Source organism: Peromyscus maniculatus, chromosome 8 (genome assembly GCF_049852395.1).
Source record: "Peromyscus maniculatus bairdii isolate BWxNUB_F1_BW_parent chromosome 8, HU_Pman_BW_mat_3.1, whole genome shotgun sequence".
In the NCBI taxonomy this organism is placed as follows: domain Eukaryota; kingdom Metazoa; phylum Chordata; class Mammalia; order Rodentia; family Cricetidae; genus Peromyscus; species Peromyscus maniculatus.
The window spans coordinates 109,996,848-110,014,875 of NC_134859.1; the positions used below are offsets into that span (position 1 = coordinate 109,996,848).

Here is an 18,028-nt window from a genome sequence, read left to right on the forward strand (position 1 = left end):
GTTCTCAGGTCACGTTTTGCTCATTCATCAACTCCTCAACTGATTTTGTTTCCTCAGACTTCAAACTGTAGGGATCTGAATCCTCTCCCAGATGGATTTCAGCTGAGCAGGGTAGTCTCACCAACACCTCCAAGTTGTTGGGTTTCACAGGATCAGCAGCTGGGCCCTAGTTGGTCTCAGACAGAGTGTTCAGATCCATTCTGGTTCCGTCCCATGGAGATAGCTTCTTCCCCGGGTGTTGGGATTAAAGGCGTCCCTGTTCCAAGCTCTTGATTAAGAGCTTGTTTTCACTAACTCTTCAGTGGGTAATAGCTCAGTTTCTGGTCTTTATTGCAACTGTGTTTTGGCCGCCACCCACCGGGCCTGCCTTCCTCCGCCAGCCGCCACCAGGCCTACCTGCCTCCATGGGCCACCACTGAGCCTACCTGCCTCTGCTGGCCACCGCCACACCTGTCTGCCTCTGCTGGCTGCTGCCGGGCCTGCCTGCCCATTTTTTAAAAAAATTAATAAGACCTTTTAAAATTTGTGTTACAACATATATAAAATATAACAAAAATAACCTTAAATTTGTATCAATATTCAAAAATGTATATCAATGTAAAATATTTGAGACTAGTGGTTGTTCAAAAGTATACTCAACAACCCACCCTCTCATCCCATCATTTCTATAATATATCCCCCTTTTCTCTTCAGAAAGAGATCTCTGAATCTAATCTTTGTTCAGCTTTTTTTTTCTGACCATGACCAATAACAACTTGTAACCAACCCTCCTAAACAAGGACAAACCTCCATAACCCACTGAATAACCAAAAACCAACCACTTCACCTTCTGGAAATGTGGGCATTGTGTTCTCTAGGCTGCTTCCTGTTGTCTGGGGCTATGACATCTTTGGGGGGCCCTGAGAAAATTAGGGTAATGGTCAAGTCCTGGGAGAGTGAGTCATAATTTGTTGTCTAGTCTCTGTGCAATGGGAAAGTACAAGGCTTATCTGAAGTCCTGTCTAGAACAGTCTGAGGCTGGACCATCTAAGCCAGTAGCCTTGAAACCGTTTTGGATGCAGAACTCTGAGGAAACTTCAACAGAGGCACTCTGAGGGGCCGGATCACTTGGACCACTCATTTTCATTGGTATCTGGTCCCCTTGTTCTTTTCTTTTCTTTTTTAGTTTTTCTAGACAGGGTTTCTCTGTGTAGTTTTGGTGCTTGTCCTGGATCTCACTCAAACTCAACAGAGATCCACCTGGCTCTCATTTTTTCTGTAAGGACTCAGGGTGGACCTTTTCCTTAGGATTGGGTTCTGGGAGATTTGCTTCTTATCTCAGAATTCTTTTTCCTGGCTTGTTTCTTTTTTTTTCTTTTTTTAATTTTAATTTTTTAATTTATTTTTTAAATTACACTCATGATATTCATTAATTACACTCATGATATTAATCACATTTGTGTTATTCATAGATTACATTTGCAGTATTCATTCAATTATATATATAATTTTAAATGTCAAATGTCATTTCTTCAAGGGGGTAGGAGGTGTAAAATACAGGCTTACAGCACAATGGGAGAACCACAGAGGGCAGAAGTTCGCTACTGATGTTTTATAATCTTGCATCTAAGCTGTTAACGCCCATTATTCAGGATACACAAATAAGGAACTTCCCTTAAGCATTCAGGAGGGTGGAACCTGGCAGGGAATTAGCATTGGGAGAATATCAAGGTCAAGGTCCGCAAGCAAGGCAACAGTTACCCAAAATGGGGGCCAGGGCCCTACAGGTCCCCCTTTTATTAAAAATGAGCTTCTGACTGGGGTTGTGTGGGACATCAGCAGGTCACCTTTCCCGTCATGGAGATGCCTGCCCAGTCCACACAGGTGCTCTGTCTTAGGTTGGTGAGTGCTCCCCAGGCATTACCCATCTCTGAATACTCATTATCATACAGGCTCAATTGTGTGTGAGCTGCATGGTTAATTGCTGCCAAAGATCTCAAAGTGGCACTGGGCTTGCAATCTGTGTGTTCAATACAGAAAAGACCAACAGAGGTTCTATCTCACCCATAGCCAGTAGGCTAAAGGCAACTGAGCCATTCCCTTCCTTAGCGAGCCTTACTGCAAACTGGAGTCCTTTTAAGATGGTATCCCAAAAGCAACTGGAACTTGAGTTTATAAATTTATAATTTTCAAAGCCAATTGAGTCCTGGCTTGTTTCTTATCCATTAAAAAATATTTGTGGTGTGATCTTTCAGGCTGCAGCTCGGTCTTGGTTCAAAATATTACTGCAGTCTACCAACGATGATCTCCAGTATCCTTACACTTCTTTGTAAAACTATTTGTAACTCAGAAATATCTTAAAGAGCCCCAGACCCTTGGGTGTGTGATACTAAATCTATGGGGCTTGTTGAGTCTGGGTCAGCAATTCTTCCCAGGAAACCTAGAGAGCATCCTCATTGTGTAAAGTCCTCAAGGAGTAAATAAAACAAGGTTCAGGAAGTTTTGAAGTTAAAGAAATTCACAAGACCCTCTGCCCACAAGGTTATATCTATCTATCTGTCTGTCTGTCTGTCTGTCTATCTATCAATCATCTATCTATCAATCGATAGATGATAGTGATGTTGCTAGGGATAGGAGACTGATTAGCTAAACTGTTTGCAAGTTGTTCAGGTAGCTTCAGGGATGCAGCTTTTATCTCAGTTGTCATGGATGCTGGATTGTAATTTCTGGTGAAATAGTTACCCAACAACTGCCCATGCTTCTGTAACTACCCCACCAACAGTTATACTCCTGTAATTAACTCCTCATTTATGCTCCTATAAGTAGCCTCATGGTATCTTCTCCACCTGGCTCATCCTTTGCTTGTTCTGCAATCTATTTCTTTTCTATGACACTAGGAATTCAACTAAAACTTCCTTTAGGGAAGTTTTTGTCTTCTGGTCTTGCTGTAGCCTATCAGTATAGGCTTTTAAAAGAGGTCTTTAGAAAAACAAAACAAAAGGACAAAAAGGCCTAATGCTCTCTTTTCAATTTCTACCCTAAATGAGCAAATATTATCTAAGTCTGAACTGTTGTACTTATTAAATTTATTCATTTTACTCTTTCAGCTGTTTTACTTTGGATGTAACTGTTAGGTGTGTTTCCCTGAACATTACTTGCATTCTATCACTAAGCATGACAGGATAGATCAACAGTCCATATATTATTAGAATTTTTCCAGGTGCATTTGTGTGTGTGTGTGTGTGTGTGTGATCCTGGGGATTAAGTTCCAGATCTTTTACATGCTAGGCAAACACTTCAACAATGAGCTACAGCTATGTTCCTCAGCTTCAATATTTTGTTCTGAGATAAGGTCCTGCTATGTTGCCCAGACTGGCCTTGAACTAACAGTCTTTCTGTCTCAACCATCCTGAATAGCCAGGGCTACTGGGGCAGACCACTGCATTTGGTTTCAGCTATAAGTTTTGACCAACCATAAATTGACCAGTTTAAACAAAAGTGATGGATTACTCCTCTTAGCACATTCACTGCCACCATATGGCAGAACAGCTGTGATGAGCTATAAGAGCCCTTAGCCTTAAGCTATGGCAACAAAACCAACAGAAATATACAGCAGATAGCTAGACCTGTAGTAATTGGGTTGTTAGCAGGATCTCTTTGAGGGAAGTTCACAAGACCCTCCTCTGACTTTTCCCTGATATTTCAACTCCCGTTCTATCCTTCCCCAGCTTTAGGTAGGCAAGGGCTGACTGTGAGAAGTAAAATGTTGACCGAGGGTGGTTCTTTTTGGTGGTGTAGCTGTCTGTGGGTTGCCCCTACTCTTGTAAGTAATCATAATATTCATTGATTTGTTTAAAAAGGGGGGGGGCAGAATCTTTTTTTAATTTGTTAGGCTCTTTCTCTTTGAGGTAAATAAACATTTGGAAATTCACACAACTGCATACCATAATTCCAGGATGAGCACAATAACTCAGCAAACCATCTAAGAATCTATCTCCTGCTGTGGTGAAAGCAGTTGATATTGCTTTATAGTCTCGCAAAGCACACAAAGGTGCAACAAATGTAGGGGGAATTTTGTTGAGTGATCTTAACCAATCTCCAACAAATGCTATCTGGTTGCAGACTTTTTAGTTGAATATAGAGGAAATAACCAGGAAGCAACAATCTCTCTGCTACACTTCCTACACTTTGGGATATATATAATTCTGCGAATTTATAATGATTTGCAAGTCTGGCTGTCTCAGTACAGTTTTCATTTAGATTGGAAACTGTAAACTTCAGATTGATAGATAACTTTGTAATTAGTATACGCAGTCTTCCCTTTAAGAAATACGTAACGTTCCTCTGGTTGGCATTCATGTTTGTCAACAAACCTAGATACAATAATCGTCTATCTCAGAGATTTGACAATCTAGTAGGGAAAAGAGATAAACCCATGACAACAAAGCAAGTGTGAATTTGTCCCTGCCACTAGGATGCCAAGCTGGAGGGGGTAAGCTTATGCTCCCAGAAAGGAATTTGATAAGTCCTGGCCTGGAGAGGTGCTCCACTGGGCTCTGGCTTGAAGAGATGCTCTGTGACAAGGAGAATGGTACTAACCCTAACCCTGGGACAGATCCAGACCAGGAAGGTCACCTCGGCCACGTGCTCCCAACCGTTGCCTCCAGCATCCGGGCACCGGAGCAGCCAACGGCCCCTGGGTCCCAGACCGTTGGGGTGCAAGCAGATCAGCAGCAGCTCCTGTGAGCAGCTGTGGGCGACATGAACTCCTCCAAAGTGGCACCGGGAGAGGAATCGCTGCGAGAGGCGCCTTCTGAAGGTGAGCTGGAGTCAGTGCCATCTGACGAAGCGGGCCCTAGCTGGGCCTCAGGACCGCCATCAGAGCGCCCGCCGCCCCTGGGTCAGGAGGCACCTCTGCCACGTCGCTGCCACACCGACTGCTTAGAAGCGCCCCTGTCGCGCAGCTTTCAGCGCCTTGGCTACGCCGTGGGTATGCACCCCTGGCTGTTTTTACTTGGGCCGGCGCTGCTGACGGTCGCGCTGGGCACCGGCCTCATCTTCCTTCCCAAGGAGAAGGAGAACCTGGAGGAGCAGTACACACCGATTGGCAGTCCTGCCAAGGCCGAGCGGCGCTTCGTGCAGGGTCATTTCAGCACCAATGACACATACCGCTTCTCTGCCTCCAGAACCAGCTCCGAGGCCAACTTTGCGTCCATCCTGGTGGTATCCTTTACCGCCTCGCTGCTGGAGCCGGGGGTATTCACGGAGGTGAGCAAGCTGGACCAAGCAGTGCAGGCGCTGAAGGTGGTACAGGAAAATGGAACACAGATCCTGTACAAAGAGGTATGCGCCAAGTACAAGACTCTGTGCGTGCCACCCAACCCTCTGCTGTATGCCTGGCAGCGTAACTCATCAGTGGACTTGTCAAATCTCACCTTCCCTCTCCATGACATGAACAACCACCTCATCTATTTGGCGGGCTTCTTTGGGGGAAATGTCTTGGGTCAATCGATGGGAAGAAGTCAACGACTTGTGGAGTCCCGAGCAATGAGGCTGCTGTACTACCTCAAGACCGAGGACCCCGAGGACAGTGAGCGTAGCAAGGCATGGCTCACTCACTTTCTTAACCGTTTTAACGACATGAAGAGCAGTCTGACTTTGGAAGAGACAGAGGTATTCTGGAGGTTAGGGTTGGCAAGGGAGGCCAGTAACGGTGGGAGGTCTGGAGATGAGGTGGCCCTTGAATTAAAGCTGGGTGTGCTCTCCTATGCTTGTTATGAAAACCCATTATAACATGGATGGATGACGCCACCGATCATAAAGTATTGGCATCATTCTGGTCTGTACATAAATCCTGTATCTGTAAGTCTGTTTAGTATAGAAACTGATTTTCACACTTGGTGTGGGGTTTGGTTTTCTAATTAAGTCACTTGGAATTTATTTCTTTTATTGAGCTCCCTCTTGTTCCTAGGAGTCCCTAAAACCTGTTTGTGCCCAATGGAATTAAAAAAACAGAACCTTCAAGTTCTGTCATGGTATTTAAGAAGATAGATAACTAGTTCAGCCCTTTTCAGGTTAATTATAAGGCACCTAGCTTAGTATTGAGGTACATGTTATCTGTTAAAATTCTGGGCAAGTAATTCCAATAACCCCAGTGAAAGCAAATGCCTACTGGGAAGCCAAGTGTTTCTTAAAGTGCTACTGATGAGATTAAAATATGAAAAAATACCAATCTAAGAAGATTTAGAAAATGCCACAATTTCCACAGTTGTTAGCAAGGATAAAGTTTCACAGTTGTGCATAAAATTCAGTTTTGGTTTGTTTATATTTTGGGTTAGGGTTTTTTTTTTTAACCTGATCTTAGCCAAAATGTAGAGAAATTATTAAACTTTACATTTTGAAGGAAAGGTTGGAAAGTACACTGCAGATTTTATGTGAAGAAGCAAATCATTCACTTTTTGCAGCATGCCCATCAAGAAGCTGAAGTGTCCAGTAGTGTTTGTAACTTTTGACAGACTCTGGAGTCTGGATTTACTTCCCGAGTATGTTATTATTTATTTATTTATTTATTTATTTATTTATTTATTTATTTATTTATTTATTTATTTATTTATTTATTTATTTATTTATTTCAGGTAGTCTACTTTACATCCCTTTCAAGACAGCTGGAGTTTGAGGCAACCTCTAAGACTGTGATCCCTCTGTTCCACTTGGCATACATTTTAATCATACTGTTTGCAGTTGTATCATGCTTCAGGTAAAACTCTCACTCATTTTTTACCTCTCACCTTGTAATATATTGTGATAAAACATACATGATATACAATATTCCATTTGTAACAATTTAAGTGAACAATTTAGTGATATTATTTATATCCATACTGTTTATTCACCACAACTCTCTGCTTCCCAAGGTTTTTGATCAGTACTAGCAGATGTTCATTATATAGTAACCCCCTAAACCCCTCTCCCATGGTCCCAGACAAACTTTAATCTACTTTCTATTTCTGAATTTGCCTATTCTAGACTTTTCCTTTCTGCTCTTTATAGGTTACTCAGTCTAAAACCAGAATAGACTAAGATACTTCTGTCATCTTTGATTTTATTTTTCCCTAGTTTTACAGATTTCAAATTATTTGACTTTTTCTTTTTTTAAAGCAGGTATCTATTGCCATAGATTTGCCTTGCCACTTCATTCCATAAGTTACAACATTGTTTTACTTTTCTGTCACTTGATGGAAAACTGTGACCAAAAGAAACTTAAAGAAGAAAGAGTTCCCTGTCTCGAAAAAAAAAAAAAGAAGAAGAATAAGAATAAGAATAAGAATTCATTTTGGCTTATGTTTCTCAAGGGATGTAGTTTATCAAGGAGCAGGGAGCTGGCTGATCACATTTCATCCACACATAGGAAACAGAAAGACAACAGTAAGTGGGTGAGGCTATAATCCCTCAAAGCTGGTCCCCAGTGGTGTGCTTTCTCTAGAAAGGCTCTACCTCCTAAAAGTTCCATAATTTCCTCAAACAGCACCTCCAAATGGGAACCTAGTGTTCACATATGTAAGCCTATGAGGGAAATTTCTCATTCAAACTAATACTTTCTGGCCTGGTCCCCATAAGCTCACCAGTTCCAGTTGGCCTGACCTTCTCTTCTCATCACTGCAACTGTGGTGCAAGACATACACACATAAAATGAAAAATACAAATTTTTAAAAAGATTTTGGCACTGCTTAAAAGTCCAAATCCTCTTCTGAGATTCTAGGCAATTTCTTAACTGTGATTTCCTGTTTAAAATAAAACAAACAAACAAATTATGTATCCCTTAGAAAATGGTACATAATATATATTACCCTGTAGCTGAAGTTTTTTCTGCCTGGCCCACAGTCAGGACAAATCTCTGTCACCTGCCAGTCCCACAGCCGCTCAGACCCAACCAAGTAAACACAGAAACTTATATTGCTTACAAACCGTATGGCTGTGGCAGGCTTCTTGCTAACGGTTCTTATAGCTTAAATTAATCCATTTCCATAAATCTATACCTTGCCACATGGCTCATGGCTTACCGGCATCTTCACATGCTGCTTGTCATGGCAGCGGCTGGCAGTGTCTCTCCACTCAGCCTTCCACTTCCCAGAATTCTCCTCTCTCCTTGTCCTGCCTATACTTCCTGCCTGGCCACTGGCCAATCAGTGTTTTATTTATACAGAATGATATCCACAGCACTTCTCCTTTTCTTTTTTCTTTTTTTTCCAAAAAGGAAGGTTTTAACCTTAACATAGTAAAATTACATATAATTTGGGAATTTGGGCATAGCTTTTCTTACTACTTCCTGCTGGAGGGGGGGCGCTGTATCTTATGGGGACACAAAAAAAATTTTAGGATTATGGAGTAGTCCATGAGGCTGTATTGTTTGAGCCAGTTGCCTTCAAACCATTCTGGATGTTGGATCATCTGGGCCATGGTGTCATTGGAGACCTTTCAGAGGGTCTTGGCTGGTCAAACCTGATGTATCTTAATCTGGAACAAATCCATAGCTTCTGGCTTTCTGTGAAAACAAAAGCAGAACCTCCTTTCCAAAGCAACATATCCTTACATCAAATTTTGAAGTCAAGGTACCTTTAAAATATACATTTTGGCATAACTCAATAGCTTTTGCAATCAAATGTTTTTCTTCAGTTACGAATATCAAAGAGAACATAATCCAGATTCTCTGTGTGGAAGCCATCTTTACGTGGTTTATTTTTTATGTTACCTTGAGCCTATTGCTTTAAACTGCAGCATTTTAAGATTGAAATGGGGCTGTGGCTGCTGGCTCTGCCCACTTCAGCTCCCCAATATGGTGGTGGTATATTTACCACCAGCCCTGGGAGCCATCAACTCTCATAAATAGTGGGTCTATGCTTCTATCAAAGCAGCGTGTAGCCCAGAAACCTCTTTTTGTTTTGTTCTAGCAAAGGCTAAATCCACCATGCAGCTTAATGTGCCACTTGCAGAGGCCTCATTCCCGCCAAACTGCAGGTTGAGTGCACATGCCAGGAACCCACCATAGTAGCTCAAACACGCTACTTGAAAGAGACAACTAGGAACTGTTTTTAGCTCCATTTTAGAATGTTTTTACTCAGGTTTTAGGTAGAAACTCTTGCCAACACGTTGGGTGCCTTTTGTAGCTGGAGGTTTTTTCTGCCTGGCCCACAGTCAGGACAAATCTCTGTCACCTGCAGTCCCACAGTTGCTCAGACCCAACCAAGTAAACACAGAGACTTATATTGCTTACAAACTGTATGGCTGTGGCAGGCTTCTTGCTAACTGTTCTTATAGCTTAAATTAATCCATTTCCATAAATCTATACCTGGCCACGTGGCTCGTGGCTTACCAGCATCTTCACATGCTGCTTGTCATGGTGGCAGCTGGCAGTGACTCCCCACTCCGCCTTCCACTTCCCAGAATTCTCCTCTCTCCTTGTCCCGCCTATACTTCCTGCCTGGCCACTGGCCAATCAGTGTTTTATTTATACAGAATGATATCCACAGCATAACCCTTCCAAAATGAAAGTGTGGGGGCATAGTAAGGAAATATTAGAGGAAATCCAGACTGAAATCCAGCAGGGCAAATACAAAATTTTGTAGCTCCGTGTCTGATATCTGGGACTTCAGTTTCAAAGGGCTTAGATGGTGCAGTCCTTCCGGCTTTGTTGCCAGCAATTTCTCTCTCTTGGGCTGGTTCCATTCCCTGTATTCAGTTCTCCTTGATACATGTCTCACAGTTTTGACATCTCCAACATCTTGAGGTCTCAACCACAATCTAGGCTTCACTTTTACAAGCTTCACACAATGACCTTTCAGGGCCTCTGACATTGGCATACATTGCTTGGCCTCAGTGGCTCTTTGACACTGTGGAGGAAGAATCAATGACTTTCTCAATTTTGCATCTTTCTTGTCTTCAAAACTAGTACTATGTGGACAACAACACTGTGAAGTTGAGCTGCCAACCTGAGATGGGCCCATTCATGCTTGCTTTGTTTCTTTTTCTAATTGCTGAGTTGCTTGCCATGAACCTTACACTCTGTTGATAAAAACTTTTTAGGTTTCATCTAAAATTTTCCTTTGAATATTATTGTTTTATTTCATATATGTGTGTGTGTGTGTGTGTGTTTTGCCTGCATGTATGTCTGTGTGCTGTGTACATGCTTGGTACCTATGGAGGACAGAAGACATTGGCAGATACCCTAGAACTAGAGTTATGGATGGTTGTGAGCCACTATGTGGGTGCTGGAAGCCAAGCCCTGGTCCCCTGGAAGAACAGTCAGTACTCTTAAATGCTAAACTATTTCTCCAGCAACCCTATAAGGAGTTTGTTGAGGTCTAAACAGCTAAGTCCTTCACTATGACTTTTCTTGAAGATTATGTGACATTTTCCATTTTCCTGCATATTTAGTTGTATACTCAGTAGGTGACATGATGTTTTCAGCCCTGTTTTAATTTTCTGGAATCACTATGATTATACATTTTCCACCGCCTCCAAACAACATTGTCAACTGAAACATCATTTGTTGCTATTGTATGACATACTTTTTTGGGGAAGATACAATGCGCATGTGCGTACACACACACACACACACACACACACACACACACACACACACACACGCACGTCTACTCACCCCTCACCCCAGAAAGGGAGCTCATGATAGATCAAAGTAATGACTGAAGCAGAGTTAAATTTGAGGAACCAATGAGTTTTTAATGAGGTTACTAAGAGGAGTATGGGTAAGGGGCTGATTAAAGGACTAGAGGTGACTTAAAAAGAGCAGCTGGATCATCAGAAAGCACAAGTTAATAAGGGTGATGACTCATGAAAACAGCATCCCTAGAACTCTGCACAATTTGCAAAGATCTTTCTGTGGGTTTCTGTGGTCAGTTTCCTCTCCTAGCAGGTCTATGAGATTTTTTTTTTTTTTGATCTGAGGATCGAACCCAATTTTACAAGCTTTTGCTTTCACAGAAATCTTTGTATACTTGAATGTGATCTTTCCTTCTGTCTTAGAATCATTGGTTTGTGTTCCTAGTCATCATCCTCACACATAGGGTCCTAACTTGTTTTCTTTTCCCTATAATGTATTTGGAAGTATAAGGTATCAGGCATTGTTTTGAAGAAGTTTCTAGCAAGTAAATTAAAAAATCTGTAGTATATTGCCAAAATTTTAAAATGTACTGTTGGGGGCAGAGAGATGATTTAAGAGAATTTTTTTGTTCTTTCAGAGAACCCAGGTTCAGTTCCCAGCACTCACTTGGTGGCTTATAATAAGACATCTTCTTCTGACTTCTATGGGAACCAGGCATAGACATTATGCATATACAGATATGCAGGCAAAACAAACATACACACAGAAGAAAATAAATCTAAAAATTTTTAAAATGTACTGTGGCCAGTGGGGTGATAAAGTGTTATATCATACTTTAAACATGTAATAATGAAAATGATTTAAAACGTTTCCATACTTTGAGCCCAGTATTCACTGGACTAATTTGAAATTGCAGACTACTTATACTATGTCCAGTTGAAGGTGGTTTGGATGGACACAGAATTGAATATGTGCTCCATTTTATTCACAGCTTACCCTTGGCTGTGCTTTGGATGTGGTTTTAGTGAGTCCTGGTACATGTATTAGAAACTTGATTTTTCAGCATTGTGATATTGGGAGAAAGTGAGGCCTTTAAGAAGCAGAGACTAGCCGGGCGTTGGTGGCGCACACCTTTAATCCCAGCACTTGGGAGGCAGAGGCAGGCGGATCTCTGTGAGTTCGAGGCCAGCCTGGGCTACCAAGTGAGCTCCAGGAAAGGCGCAAAGCTACACAGAGAAACCCTGTCTTGAAAAAACCAAAAAAAAAAAAAAAAAAAAAAAAAAAAAAAAAGAAGCAGAGACTATGGACAGGGATAGGTCACTGGGGATGCTGTCCGCAGAAAGCACTGTGACAGAAAGTTATGAGAACAGCAGGCCTTGCTCCTAAATCTACCTATTTTCCCATCTTTTGATTTCTCTCTCTCTCTCTCTCTCTCTCTCTCTCTCTCTCTCTCTCTCTCTCTCTCTCTCTCGCATTCCCACAACAATGACATGTACTATGTTATAACACAATAAGAGGAGCCCTCACAAAGATGCTGCATCATCCTCTTGGACCTTTAGAATTGTGAACTAAATGTTTTTCTTTTTATAAAATATAAAGCCTCCAGTATTTTTCCATAGCAACAGATGAACCAAGCCACCATCTACTACCTACTGTATTTCATTCACACCCTTAGGAAAGTCAGAGCAGAGTTAACCATTTGCAGTGCTTAGCAAATTTCTATTCTGAACTGCTAGCCAGTGCATTGGTGTTTGGGTAGTTACATAAGAATCACCCAGAAATGTTTATGGATTCCCAACTTTATTGTCTCCTCTATTTTTTGTAAGTTGTTAATGTGATAATGCCTGTTTTAGGTCTCTAGCAGACAGATATGGAAATTATCAGACAGATGATATTATCATCCCAGAGGCTTCTGCCTTTGTGTCTAAGTCAACAACCAATTAGCAGGATTTCAGTATGGAAGCTGTCATTACAGGTTCTTATTTTTTCCCTCTAAATTTACAGGTTGGACTGTGTAAGAAACAAAATGTGGGTAGCAGTCTTTGGAGTGTTTTGTGTTGCCATGTCAGTGGTGAGTGGCTTTGGCCTGATGCTTCACATTGGGGTACCATTTGTGATCATAGTTGCAAATTCACCATTTCTTATTCTTGGTGAGTAAAACAAAATATAAAGTTGTGTTGAGTCTGTAGGTGTGTGCAATGGACAAGGGAATACATTTGTGTAGGAGGCTTAGACAACAAGAAGAACAAGTTGAATTATCTATCTTCATAGTTGGAAAAATATAGTGTCCCAGACAAATAAAAGAAAGGAACATGGAACAGTATTATTCATACTGAAAATACAACAATAAATATACTGTATCAAGGGATATACACTAAACTAAATTTTTTTTCTAGATTAATCAGTACTAGCAAGACCATTTTGAAATGTTATGTGTAAATGAGCACTCAAGATTCTGCTGTAGGAAAAGTATAAATTGGTTTGCATTCCCCAAGTTCATAGCAAGGAACTATAGACCAGCAATTTCACTTTTATAATATCTGATAAATGTAATTGATCATAAGTAGGACAAATGGGTTTATTTTGGTGTGTTTTAGAATAGGAAAATATTGAAAGCAACCTGATCCCATATCAATATGGCATTTGTCAAATCAAACATAATAAAAAATTGAAACCATACTTGGCCTTTTGAAAAAGACATATAATGAATTAAATGAAAATTTCTTGTTATAAGTCAAGATACATGCAATGGATAATTACATGGGTATAGTTGCATAGGACAAATTCTAGATGAATTTTTAAAATGTGTTTTCAGGGTTATCCTTGAGAGGGTGATTATAGGTTTTTTTTGTATTGCTGTTTTTAGAATTTATTTTACAGTAAGTATATATGTCAAACTATGCAATTTGAGAAAAATCAGGTTTTTTCCCTGTAGATAGTAGATGGGTTTATATTGCACATAAGTTAGCCTTGGCTCTTCAGAGTATACCCTTATGTTCGTACACTCGGTCACTGAGCCCACGGTCATTAATAACTATAGGGGGACATATTTATTGTAAGCCAGTCTGTATTCACTGTATTTATACAGTCTGTATCCACAGGAGTGTATGTATAGATTTGTATATGCAATCCCAGAAACTTAAGAACTATGAGGAGAATTTCTGAACAAATTCTATAAGTAATAAAAATCAGTTTTTAAGCACCTAAGAGGTACCAGTGCATTCTATTCTTGGTTCTCAGTGCCTCTGATTATTTCCTTTGTTCAGATAGAATCTTCAGCTGCTAGTCATGGGGTGCTACCATACAGTCTATGACAGTCCCTCTAGCTTTGTGCAAGTTTTGGATCTTTCTACCTCAATCATGTCCATGAATATGCGAACTACAGGCCAACTTGTAATCCTAGTATTCTATTAACCTTAACTTGTAACCTATGAAAAAGAAGTTTACAGAATTGCATTCCCAAGAGCTGCTGTTAAATACACATGGAAACAAAAGCACACATGAATGCAAGCAATCTCAACTGCAATCTAAAGAAGGAAGTGGAATTCATTGGCAGCAGGCTCAGACTGTCTAGTTTCCTTGCTTTGATGGCCTCATTTTTTTACATTGTTAATGTGAAAGCTCTCAAACATTCTTTAGTTCTGTTTCAAGCCAACCATGAAATGACACCATAGAAAGAATTTCAAAGATTCACTTTTGCACACCTTTCTCATCTCTGGACCAATGAAACATTCTGTCCACTACATGCTATGTGTCAAATAGAAACTACCAGGGACACGAGATTTGTTTGTATGCCTGGAAGTAAATCTATAAAGTGGGTGCTATAATAAAAATGGCACAACTTGGATTGCCTTATGCTACCTGTAAACACACTTGCTAACTCCTATTTCAAGCATCAGAATATTTGATGGATGTGTTTGTATATTAATTGAAATGGCTCATGGGATCAAAGATAGATTGCTGATGCTGTTTCAACTGGCATGCTGTCAGGTAGATGTCCTCATTTTATCATGAAGACACCATGGGTCTAGAGAGTATGCTGTGTATTAACAATATAGGTATATACAAAGCTAACACTTATAACACAGGAAGGAGTGACAAATTCTGTTATAAATTAAGAGAAAGACTGAGAAGATGATGTTTAAGCATAGATTTGCAAGACAAGCAATAGAAAATGCTCAGTTGTTTTGATATTTAATGTTTATTAATATATAGGAAGATCTGTTCTTTTGTTACAGGTGTTGGGGTTGATGACATGTTTATCATGATTTCTGCCTGGCAGAAGACTAGCCTCACAGAAAGCATAAGAGATCGACTCTCCAGTTCATATTCAAAGGTGGCAGTGTCCATTACAATCACCACCATCACCAATGTCCTTGCTTTCTATACAGGAATCACCAGCTCTTTTAGATCTGTACAGTATTTTTGCATTTATACAGGAACAACCCTGCTCTTTTGTTATTTTTTTAGTATTACCTGTTTTGGAGCAATTATGGCTCTGGATGGTAAAAGAGAAGTTGTGTGCTACAACTGGCTGGAAAAGCCAGACCCAAAATATGCCTCATTGAAAAAATCCTGCTGTCTCCCATTTGGTTTATCCCCAGATGAACATGGAGAAGATAAGCATCCAATGAATTTGTTCTTTAGAGACTATTTTGGTCCTTTCCTCACAACTGCCAAAGCCAAGTTTTTTGTAGTGCTGATATACATTTTCTACATCATAAGCAGTATATATGGATGCTTCCAAGTGCAGGAAGGGTTAGATCTTCGGAACCTGGCAAGTGATGATTCCTACATCACACCATATTTTAATGTTGAGGAAGATTATTTTTCAGATTATGGTCCAAGGGTTATGGTCATTGTTACTGAAAGTGTTAACTACTGGGATGGTAATGTAAGACAGAAACTGGACAAATGTATGATAAAATTTGAAGAAAATGCATATGTAGATAAAAATCTCACAGAATTTTGGTTGGGAGCATATATTCAATATATGAATAACAGTGGGAATGATCCCAATGACAAGAACACCTTTATGAATAATATTTCAGGTTTTTTAAAAATTTCCCCTATTTTTACATATGATATTAATATTTCCTCATCAAATGAAATCACTTCTTCTCGAGGCTTCATCCAGACTATAGGGGTTTCTTCCTCAACCAATAAGAAGAGAATGTTGCTACAGTTACGAGGCATAGCTGAAAACTGTGAAGTTCCCTTAATGGTGTATAACCAGGCATTCATATATTTTGATCAGTATGCTGCAATAATAGAAAACACTGTTCGAAATGTCATGGTTGCATCAACAGCTATGCTCATTGTTTCCTTATTGTTAATTCCTCATCCAGTATGCTCCTTGTGGGTTACTTTTGCTATTGCTTCTGTGATTGTGGGAGTTACAGGTTTCATGGCATTCTGGAATGTTAATCTTGATTCCATATCCATGATTAATCTTGTTATTTGTATAGGGTTTTCTTTTGATTTTTCTGCACACATCTCCTATGCATTTGTTTCAAGTTCTGAGACCTCAGTAAACAAAAAATCAATTGAGGCCTTATATATGTTAGGCTATCCAGTGTTGCAAAGTGCAATTTCAACAATAATAGGGGTGTGTGTTTTATCTGCAGCTAAAGCTTACATCTTCAGGACATTTTTTAAGATTATGTTTCTTGTTATGTTTTTTGGGGCTGCTCATGGCCTAATTTTTATTCCAGTATTCTTAACCTTTTTTTGAAAGTTTGTTTGAATACACAGTAACAAATAACCCTAACCAGTTATAGAATTCCTGATTACCTAAATCCAGTCTGATTGCAAAACATACCAATTAAGACTAGTCAATAGAAAAAGAGAGAGATGAAATTAGAAGGGGTATTGTGGGGTAAGAAGAACTGGGGTAGGGATGAGAAGAAAGGAAGGGTAATGTGGGATATAAACAAATATAAAGCACATTGTATACATGTATGAAAATGTCTCAAGAGAAACCATTAGTTTGTCCAATTGGTATACACTAATAAAATATGAATTATTAATGTATAACTGAAAACAGATATAAAGTGTTAAAAATAGTCATTCCACTTTAAAGATGTTTCCTTGGCTTTGCAGTCCCATATTAAATTGTTCTTTAACATATTCTGAGAAAAATAAAATATCTTTACCAAATTAAGAAAAGTGTTATCATCTTTATTCTATTGTCTACAATAAGTCTTAGTTATTTTTCTATTGCTGTGATAAAGATCATGACCAAAATAAACTTTGGAAGGAAAGGATTTCTTTCAATTTATAGTTTACAGTTCATCATGAAGGAAAATCAGGACAGGAACTGGGAGGCAGGAACTGAGGCAGACTGATGGAAAAAAATGCAGCTTACTGGATTGCTCCTCATGGCTTGCTCAGCCTGCTTTTGTATATACCCTAGGACACCTCTCCAGGGATGGCACTACCTACAATTGACTGGGCCCATGAAGGAACTACAAGATAGGTGCTGAGTGTACTGAGCTATCAAAGACAAGACTTCTCTCTCTCTCTCTCTCTCTCTCTCTCTCTCTCTCTCTCTCTCTCTCTCTCTCTCTCTCTCTCTCTCTGACAGGGTTTTTCTGTGTAGTTCTGGCTGTCATAGAACTCACTCTGTACAACAGACTGACCTTGAGAGATCTGCCTGCCTTTTTCTCCTGAGTACTAGTATTAAACGTGTGTGCCAACCCTGCCACCTCTATCATAACACTATTTAGAAACAGATACAATTTTTTGAAGGAGATAGTATTCAACTAAGGATATGGTGAAGTTAAATCGAGTAAAGCATTTATCCAACCCTAAATTTAAGATGTCCATGTTCAGACTCAGACCTACCTGGTTTGAAATACCTTTCCTTTTAATGCTGTCCATCTGATTGGCTTGTCTTTGTGTTTCTAGTGCAGATACAGGATGTGCTTAAGGGACTGTTAAAGTATCTGGCCAGAAATCATACAACTAGTTGTAGTGAAAATGGGCAAATGTCTTAGTAAGAAACAATGAGTGCAGGAGGTAAATGTGATAATGAGATAGGAAAGGTCCTGTTGTGCCAAGCCAAAATGGGAAGAACACAGATGGTTCTAGAAACTAGACATTTGATTCAGGAAGGCCATCAAAAGGGCTTAGGCCTACAGGAGAGCATGGGGTAGCCTGGAGGTAATGGGCAATGGGGATGAGGGAGGGCCAAGACAACCTAAGTTCAATAAAGAGTTTTTTTTGATGAGTCTGTTGGCCCTCTCAACCTTTCCTGAGGATTGTGTGCGGTAGGAGATGTGGAATTTCCAGGAGATTCTGAGGGCTTCAGACATGAGCTTGATGACTCTAGAAGTGAAATCTGGGCTATTGTCCATTTGGATGGTCTGTGGTATGCCAAACCAAAGGATGGTGTGTTCAAGGAGTACCTGAGCCACATCTTCTGTTTCC

General features: G+C 40.1%; 1 protein-coding gene across 1 annotated transcript; it reads left to right on the plus strand.

The window, feature by feature from the left end:
• The first annotated feature begins 1,392 nt into the window (after positions 1-1,392).
• Ptchd3 (patched domain containing 3) lies at positions 1,393-16,765 on the plus strand. The gene is made up of 4 exons (XM_006987715.4): positions 1,393-5,652; positions 6,615-6,736; positions 12,602-12,747; positions 14,836-16,765. The coding sequence occupies exons 1-4, from the start codon at positions 4,741-4,743 to the stop codon at positions 16,329-16,331; spliced, it is 2,676 nt and encodes an 891-aa protein (XP_006987777.1). The 5' UTR covers positions 1,393-4,740; the 3' UTR covers positions 16,332-16,765.
• Positions 16,766-18,028: the final 1,263 nt, after the last annotated feature.